Raw genomic sequence first — 10,000 nt, 5'->3', positions numbered from 1 at the left:
GGTTTCCCAAAAGGGCAAGCTAGACCCTTTCGTGGAACAGTTTTGAAACATCCCACCATGTAGCTCCTGCTGCTGCTCGAATACCGTTGCCGAGCCTTTCTCATCCATTTTATCATCGCGTTGCCGTAAGGACTCCATCGCAAAGCCCTCCTAGTTGCTTAATATCTTTCCTACGTCATCAGCTCGACGAAACGAAAGCATTTGTCCGATAGCCCACTCTTTATCTTTCCGGTGACTGTGATCGTTTGCTAAATTTCCATTTTTTTACCAGATCGCCGTTGGTTGAAGTCGTAGCCACTAGAACGAACGCCTAGCCCGCCAGTTGTTTGGTACACGTTTCATTTAATGCCTTTTTGATTTCACATGTTTAGCAGATTACGTTTTGTGCACGGTGGGGTTTTGAAAAGCAACATTTTTTGGCATCATTTTTGGCATCCATTAAGTTGATTCACACTATCTGCCACTGAATGTTTCACTACACACACACACACACACACTCACTACGAACTGATTTCTTCATGAATCGTCGCACTTATGCACGAAGGCAAAAGAACAAACCTTACTGGAACGCACTGACGCTTGCTACCAGTCGCCGCCGAACGCTGACAACCGTAGTGGATGAGCATTTTCTAATACGCAATAACAATACTTCCACGCGCTTCCATGTACTGCCACCACTGAACTGATTTATCACTCTCCTCTCGCCTACCAGCTGTTCGTACAAACGAAAAAGAGATCCTTCTACAGCAGCACGTACTATTTCGCAGAAACAATCTATCTCTTATTAAAGTCCTGTAAAGGGGATAAATAAATGCAAAAATATATAAGAATTAAATCAATTTAACAAACTTATGTTATTATGTACTTAATAAAAAATTCTAACGAACAAATCGCCACAACTCGATCTACGTCATATCGCCACTGCACCGGAAGTTTCATATAGACATCACAACAGAACGTCAAAAAACTGTACAATGTTTTTTTCATACCACTATTTTTGTACGATGACGGTTCGCCTATTACCATCTCTATCTGATTCGTCACTTATGCGGCATAATGATTGAAGCCTGCTGGATGTGGATGTTCGGAAAGACGCTAAGTACTCACAACAACAGTTGCCAGACCACACTGGTGCAGCTGCCGCACCAACAGCAACAGAGAACCAGATCACGGTTGTAGAATTCGATAATTTGCTGGAATGTCGCTTCCTCGAATGCGCAAACGCCTAACATCGCTGTCTATCTCTTGAGACAATCTCGAATTGGACCACGGAGCTTCAAATGCAGCAAGACGCTCCCCCCCCCTCCTCCAAAAAAGGAACCTGGATCGCCCCAGACACATAAGCAAAAGGTCACTAGCTAAACGTTGCGCTTCCATGATTAAGGACACAAAGGCTATCCTTTTATATTTCTTTTCCGGGTTGTACATTACGTAGCCAGACTAGCTCGGAGTACATAAGAGAGCAAAAACTTAGTTTGTTTCACACTGAAACTATCAAGAATCCGTCTACTCTCACAATGTACCCGCCGATTGGAGGAACGTGATGAAATAAAATATGATTACGAATGACAAGTCCCATTTTGCTGAAGGGCATCATGCTACCGAGTCTCACCGCATTTACGCATTGCAAACGCACATTAAACAACATTAAAAGCTAGCCGCAACAACCTTCTTAAGCAGGCGACAGACAGTCGAGAGATGAAAAGGCATTAAATACACCAACGACGGTGATGATAGCCGTTCATATTCTCAACGGCGTAGTAGTAAGCGTAGTAATAGCAATAGTAGTAGTAGTAGTCGTAGTAGTAGTAGTAGTAATAGTAGCAGTAGTAGTAGTAGCGGGGCTGCGCTGGTTGCAATAGTAGTGGTGGTAACGTGTTGTAGACACGTTACGTTACTATAAATTGTCATTCCACGTTCTACGATATGCGGCCCTCGCTGCCTTATTGCGTACTACAACACCAGACACTGCACCGTATTCTTCTCCTTAACGCTACCTTTCGCTGCCGTTTCACGACTGAAATCAATAACGACCTTTGCACTTATGCGGCCATGGTGAGAAGAAGTCCAAAATTAACGTACAGCATCGCGGCAACCGCGTCTCCGCCCGATGCTGGGATAAAGGTAAACAAGGAATTCGGCTTTCACAGTGCTGTGTCGACTCTCGCGTACAACAGCTTTCCACGGAAGTTGTGGCTGGATTCACACGTGAAGCTCACTTTTTCATTCATTGCTCCACCGTGAAAACACCGCCGTCAAGTGGTTGTAGTAGTAGCAGCAGCGAGCGTACTACCATCGTACTACCACTCCAACGCAACAGTGTTGGTAACATTGCCGCGGGGGTCGCCGCCTTCGTCGTCGCCGTAGCTAACGGAATGCGATGATGCTTATCACAGGACACCCACTACGCACCCGGCCCTACACCACCTTGCCTTCCCATTGCCCTTGGCAGCAGCATACTTTTTCCACTCTGACGGTTGATATGCTTCCAAATACGATGCTTTACACATTAATTCTTGTATGGATAGCTTGGAATTTGGCAACACGGCAGCTGGAGGCGTTGCCCGGATAAAACTGTCTAGATCGTAATACACACCTTTTCGCCGGCCACGAGCAGCAGGTGAAATGATGAGAGAGAGATAAAGAGAAAGCTGCTGGCGAGGAAAAATGAAACATGGAAAGATAGAGAGAAAAAGAGAGGAACGAGAGAGAGAGAGAGAGAGAGAGAGAGAGAGGCTTTGGGCGAGGTGCGTGTCCTATTTTCAACGGTCTTGCGTATGCGGACGGTGGAAAAATAATCGATACGACAAGCGAAGAGCGAAGGGAACCAACGATCTACAGCAGACCAAACGCGACAGAAAACGTAGAACTGAGAAGGAACATCGCATATGCGTCGTCATACGAAAATCGATTCAGACTTTCCATCCAAGCCTTCCTCCTCTCTTTTGCAGCGCATCAGTGCCGCTTGTTATCGGACATTCACGTTGCAAATTATCCTGACCTACCTCACACATTTATATATGTATATACATACATATACGCCTTCTCATTCACTCACTCACTTTCCGTTGCTCTACGATTCTGAGTTGACCACGAATCCGACTAAATGCACCGATGCGATGCAACAACGATAACCTTTTTTGCATTTCTTGGTATCATCGTAGCAGCACTGCTATTTCCACTTGTTCAACAACAACAAAACACGTACGTAGTAATTTAAAAAATCTAGCAAACACCTCTGTGCCAACTACTACGCTAATCACCTAGCAATTACGGATTGCTAGGAATTTTTTTTTTTCATTTCATTTCGTGATTGCATCCACTCTGACCTTGCTCAGAGAAATGATCAATTTTCTGCGGATTTTCTCATTACCAACGGTTGCTTGTGTGCTGCACGTGCATTCGCCCCAAGTAAACTGCAAGCTGTAATTGCCTCTAGTGGGCACACGTTGCAGTGCATGATGCGCTGCGAACCACAATTCACAACGTAAGCAAAACAAACAATGTGTCGAGCGACCATCACCACCACACATCTGATTAGCCGTGGCCACACGGGGCGAAAACTCTAGCGCAAACGAAAAAATTAATGTCAAAACGGTTTCGCTTAACCCTTACACGCTGTCAAACTTTTATACGTCCGCGGACTTTTTCGCTGAACCCTTGACGCTATCGAACGCTTTATTTACGAAAATGTAGGTTCTTTTCGTATTGTTTTTGCATTTTTAATATAAATATAACAGCAACAGCAACAATATCGTTAAAAACTGCAAAATTTATTCGGAAATCAACTTCAGCGGCCAAAACACAGATGAAAACAATACGTTTGACATTTCGGCATAAATTTTCGGGTTTTTACCCCTGCCACACGAAGCGAAAACATTTTGGCATTAATGTGCAAATTTGCGCGCAAATTTTCGCCCCGTGTGGCCACGGCTATTAGATTTACTCTGGGGCCATGGTTTCAATATTTGCAAATATCTCTAACCCATACTAGTTCTAGGCAATAAAAAATGATAAATTTAGCATAGTATTTACTGAATTTGTTGATAGGCCAAGACTAGTGAAACGATCAGCACGACGGTTCTTTGCCAAATTAGAATAGATACGCAATTTCTGAATTTCGCTACGACCACCGGCTTTCGTAATCCGTTTCTCCTCCCCGGCCTTATGCAGGGTCTGGTATGAAAACCAAAAAATAAATTAACTATGAAAGAGAGAAGAAACGAGAGAGTGGCATGGAATAGAGTGAGTAGTGAATATGAAGAGCGCCATAAGAAGCGAAGAGTAACACCATTCAACTACGCTACCCTGGCGATTTAGCTTAAGTGATCCTCATTGCGATGACCTTCGCAGAACGAGAAGCAGGCACTGCTGTGATCTCCCCCAAAAAGACAACACCGCCCCCCCCCCCCCCACTCTCCTCCCCTCTCCCACCCTCTTTTCTCAAAACCCTTGCGATGCCCTTCTCCATTTTGGTGGAATGCCTCTCGCCAGACGTATGAGATGCATTAAAGTGGAAATCGTGAATCCTTTCTGGCACGAACGTCTTCCCAACATTGGACCACACACACACATGCGTCGACTCGGCGGCAGATTATTTCTGGCAAAAGATAAACACCGAGATAAACGCTAGACAAACATACTATGACGTGTAAAAGAACGGTTTAGACGAAGAAATCCATCGCTCTCCCAGTACCGGTCGTCGTTGTCATCGTCGTTGGTGGATTTATAACACTGCTGTGTGTGCGCCGTGCCGCTGCGGCTGCTGATGGCATACGATGTTGCTCGCAAACAACTCAACCAATGATCGGGGCGACCGGCCGACCGACCGAGCGACCGACAGGTGCGCACGATTCTACGGGATTCTGGTGTTTTTGTTTTGATTACATTCACAACCAGTAGTAGTCGGCGAGAATCCGCCACGATCCCAAGACTACTCCCCACCCTACCACACACCCACACACACACATACACACACACACAGGCACCCTCCGCCTGGTTCTCTCGGCCTGCCGCCGCAGGTCAACAGACATGCGCGTTTCAGCGCCACTAGCGCCCTCTCAGAGCATACACCAACACACGCGAGTGCGTTCCAACACCAAACACACGCACACACCGCGTCCTCGATTGCCGCTCTATCGTTCATGGTCCCCCACAATTCCCCCCCCCCCCCGCCCCTTCCGTCCCTTCGTATCCCCACACCCCCTCCCTCCCCCGTCCTTTCTTTCTGCTTGAGGTACGGCGTATTTTACAAACAGGAAAACTAGGACCGGACCTAGAGGCCAGGAGCACGTCGGTTTGTCGGTCGGTCGGCTTAATCGAAAACAGAAACAGCTCCACCGCAGCAACAGCAAAAAGGGAAGAGCGGGAGGATGAGTGTGTGTCCGCCGCCTTCGCGTGTTTCGAGCGTCAAAAGTCGGTTCCAGCACCAGCGGCAACAACACGACAAAAACCGACCGAATATCCGGATGGATGTCGGATTGCTGCTGCGTAAATTGTCGGAGTGCGTCATCATCCGCGCCACAACTCTTGAGCTTTGGCACACATTCCAAGGGCCTGCACATATGGACGGATGGTTGGTTGGTACTCCTCGTACCGTGGATATACACATATGTCGACCGATTCGTCACGTTTCTGTGGCTACAGCATTTGATGCTAGTTTTTGTTTTTCGGCGAACGATTGAGCGATTACAACACACACGCTACGCTATTCCCCTAAAAATTGTCTGGCAGCTCATTCTTTTTTTCATCTATTTTTAACAAACAGTCGCAGACACATTGTTGCACGATTGCTGCTGCTACTGCTGCTGGGCAAATGGCGAACTAGGCCTAGGTCGGTTGGTGGCCATACTTGATTGTTTGCAATCAAAGCAGCACAGCACAGTTAGTTGGGATGAGGAGTCAACCTTTCTATCTCACAATCGACTATTCGAAAAGCTGTCAGCTTGAGCGGTAGAGCATTTTCCAGGACGCAGGCTAAACTAAATTATTATATAAAAAACTTTCAACAAAACAGGCGCTGGCAAAGATGACTAGATCTTCATTCGCACAAATGAGCCACCTGCCCGTTTGGCGACATGTAAGCAGCGACCAAGGAAGGAAGGAAAGGTGGGTGGAACGGAGAAGTTATGGGGGGAGCGGGGGGGGGGGGGACAGAGAGAGAAGGGGAGGGAAGAGGAGAAAAGGTCTCACATGGCTGGTCGCTTCGACACGCTAATCTTATTAGCATTGTGTACATAATTAGTCCCCATGCGTGTGAAAGCGAAAATTGAAAAAGAACGAACGAAGAAGGCCACGCTTTAGGCAAGCCCACCTTAATTAATAGGAAATGTTCCGCACCACTCATTAAGATTACGCCAAGTGTCTGTTAAACATTAAACGCCGGCAATAAAAGGCAAAGGACTGGCCACCACCACCACCACCACACATACTAGCAGGATGAGGAGAGAGAGAGAGAGAGAGAGAGAGAGAGAGAGAGCAACAGGGAAAACGCAGGAGGAGAAGGAGAGAAGGAGCTACAGTCCTCCTTCGAACGTTCTATGCCTGCTGCTGCTGCTGCTCTGCGTACGATTGGAGAAGGGTTCTGGGGCGACAACGGGCTTTTTTGCTTCCGGTTATATTATTTTATCAAAAAATCCATCCAAACATGTTAGTGCACATGTGCACATTCTCGAACGTGAAAACAAATAAGATACTAACCAAACACTGCCTTTTGCCTGTATAAAAGCGTATAAGAACCTTCTCCCCAACTCCCATGATGATCATGTCAATGACCTTGTTGTTCCCATCCCCATCGCTAAGATTTCCCCGGGGCCGAAATGTTTCACCGGCACAGTTCAATAACTTTATGGGTGTTGCGCGACCACGTGGTCGTTGGACCGTATTTTTGGCCCCTCCCAAATGCTCCAAACACCGTTGCCACCGTTGCCGTCACCGCCGCCGCCGCGGCCGCCGCCTCATGGCGCCTATAGACCGGGAGAGCATTACACGCAACGGACCATCCCAAGATTCGATGAAGAAATGGGTGGCTGGCGGAAAATTAATTTCAAACTCGGGTTTGACGAACGGACATATATGCTTGCTAGATGGCCCATTGATGGACACACTCTCTGTGTGTGTATGCAAGGCCCGAACGACAAACAGGAAGAAGGGCATAGGAAGCGGAATTTGAAGTCAATAAGCGCGTATTTTGGTTATGAAAAGTGTTTCTTCTTCTTCTTCTTCTTCTTCTTTTTTGTTGATTGTAATCATGTCCCATCTCATTGGGAGAGGTAGAGGGGGCATGTGGCTAGTTATCACCACACGCTCTAGTCATTAGGGCCATCTTTTGATCACCCTTTGTCCAAATTTTGCTTCCATTTTCCATTCGCTTTCAGAGAAGAATGGTGCTCTGTGGCCGGCCGGCCGGCCAGACAGCCGCGTGTTCATTATTTCCACACTTCAGCGCACAATATTGCTACAATTTGATTAGTGCCATCATCAGCATTGGGAATGCGCGATGATCGTAGAAGGCAACAGGCCTTCTCTTCCCTTTTCCAACTCTGGCCACACACTTGCGGCTCACCTTTGCCAGCCGCTGTAATGGAGAGCATCGAAAACTGTAGCGCCACCGGTCGCTGGTCAAGAACGGGCTTTTTACAGAATACAGAATAGTCAAACATACTTTTGCTCGAAATCAGGACATCCAGAAAGTCGATTAATTATAGAAATGCCCACAGAGCATACGGCGGAAGGCTGGTGCACCATGTTGCCACAGAAAACGGAAGAATAGTTGTCTCCTCATGCCTCAGCCCGCCGCCAACCAATTCAGCCGGATGCAGTCTGTAGTTGTATAGAAACATAAACAAATACTTGGCCTACTCTTGGGGTGTTCGCGGTTGGTGCAGTGCAGTTAGTTGAAATCTTTCTATTTATTGCGACCAACAGCACACCAACGAACAACATCCTTGGTGCTGCTCGCCGAAGCGATCACAGTATGCCCCGACGATCACTGCGCACCCAAGAACAGCTTAATATGCTGCGCTTCTGCTGCTGCTACTGCTGTTGCTGATGGTTCGTTCAATGTTCTTGCACCAGAGTTCGTTCGCTGACGTTTGTAGTCGACTGGCCTTTCTTCGCGACATCAGCAGGCGGCGGCAGCGGCCACCACCAAACCGTAGGGCAGTTTGCACTCAATTTGCATTTGCTCTACCTCCCCCGTTTCGTCCTTCGTTCCCTGTGCTGCTCACTCGTCTGTCTGTCTGTCTGTCTTTCGCCTGCCTAAACAGCAGCACCACCAGCAGCAGCAGACGCACACAAAACGATATCATACCATGCCTCCCCTCATGCATGCCACCCGTCGTCGCAAAGGCCTACCACCACCGGGCCGTATCGTGGGGCCGAGTGTCTTGTGCCGTGTAGCCGTCGCGCCGCCGACGCCGACTGCTTATTCCTATTTTTAACCAAAGAGGATGCCACCGCAAATGCATGCGCATTTGTTTGTCTCACATTTTTGTCTCCCGTATTTTCTGCCGGTATTATTTTTCTTCCCGTTGCCCCTGTCACTATTTTAAGATTTTTTGTTTTGTATGCTGCACGGCTGGGTACTTCCTTTCACTTTTATTGTACCGCTGCACTGCACTCCCCACCTCGTCGGATTTTCCTTTTGCTTCTTCGTATGGTTTCCCCCTTTTTCTCTGCATTTTCTCGCATTGCCAGACGACGCGGGAGCGGAGCGCGCATAAACAGCCCGCTAGCCGCAGTCGCGCCGGCGTCTATATAGCCCCTGTCGCGACACTTCGATCTCAAAACACGGCCTTCGTCTACAACGGAGGCCACAAATGCAGTTTTACACTTAGAGACTTCATTTTATTCGTATTGCGGCGGTAGCTACCTCGTGGTGTGCATTCATCCCGATGGGCAACAGCAAGGGTGAGAGGGGCATGCACTTACAACAGATGTTATTACCAATCAAATGCATTCAATCGTTGCTTTGACACGCGTTTTTGGAGAGCATTTCCGACGGATCCTCTCTTTCTCGCTCTCCCTTAACATTCCCTCCCTTTCGGTCAATGACCTCAGAGTCAGAGAAAAACGCCGAAACGCCAACTGCGACACGTCATCTACCACCCTCCCGCCACTGTACTCTTTGTGCTCTCTGTCTCTATGGTTATCTCTCTCTTTCTATCTCTCTCTCTCTCACTCTCTCACACACACACACTCACGGTTGGTCTTCCCCCTTAACCGTTCCCTAAATTCTTCATAACGGAAATAGGTGCGTATGCACGTGGGAATGCGCGAGTGTGAGGGCACCATCGCCGGCAGAGCAAAGGATGAGCGATGGATGGGTGCCGCGATTCGCCTGTTTCCTCTTCCGGTTGGTTGTTGCAGCAGCTGCAGCGAGGGCAGTGTGTCGGATGCCGACTCCCCTCTCTCTCTCTCTCTCTCTTTTCCTCTTTTTCTCTCTCGCTCTCGTTCATTCTTGATCAATTCCAAAGGCCAGAACTAAGAAGCCTTGCTCTTCCACACAACGTAACGGTTAAATGCGCCAGATGGCGGTGCATCAAGGCTGGCTGCGCTTGGTGTATTTGTGCTTCACACCCAGGATGATGACGATGATGGCGATGATGATGGTGATGATGATGATGGAGTGCCCCCGTGTGTTAAAACCAAAGTGAACTCTCGACTGACGGTTAAAGCCGATCTAGCGCAACGATGCGCAAATGGTTGTTGCAGCGGCTTCATCACAGTTCCTGTTTCCAGAATCAACCATTCCACTTTCTCTTCCTCTCCCTCTATCTCGCATACGCTCTCCCTCTGTCTGACACGATGAACATCTTACTACGAGGATAAGGGATGAAGTAACGGAGGGATAGGAATAACACTGAAGAGAGCCCGCGCGCGCCCAGGGGTTGGTATATTGCCATTTAATTGGATTACATTTGGCGGCGGGATGCTCTGTGCATCACGCGCACTCCCCTACCGTACTAATTCACACACGCCCGTCTTATGTCCGCAGGCA

General features: G+C 48.0%; 1 protein-coding gene across 4 annotated transcripts in view; it reads right to left on the bottom strand.

Annotated features, from left to right (window-relative positions):
- The window catches only part of LOC125953549 (insulin-like receptor), a 29,734-nt gene that overhangs the window by 12,172 nt on the left and 7,562 nt on the right, over positions 1–10,000 (bottom strand). For 3 of the 4 annotated variants that reach the window (XM_049683183.1, XM_049683182.1, XM_049683181.1), the window contains one exon: positions 1–792. This exon is cut by the window's left edge and continues 541 nt beyond it. In XM_049683183.1, coding sequence (XP_049539140.1) covers positions 1–138 — 138 coding nt within the window. In that variant the 5' untranslated portion in view covers positions 139–792. Of the gene's footprint in view, positions 793–989; positions 1,968–10,000 lie in introns of those variants that run through there. The other variant, XM_049683184.1, reaches the window with a different exon arrangement.

Source organism: Anopheles darlingi, chromosome 3 (assembly GCF_943734745.1).
Source record: "Anopheles darlingi chromosome 3, idAnoDarlMG_H_01, whole genome shotgun sequence".
Classification (NCBI taxonomy): domain Eukaryota; kingdom Metazoa; phylum Arthropoda; class Insecta; order Diptera; family Culicidae; genus Anopheles; species Anopheles darlingi.
Note: the sequence above shows the minus strand (reverse complement) of the source record. Positions and strands in the feature narration are given on the sequence as shown.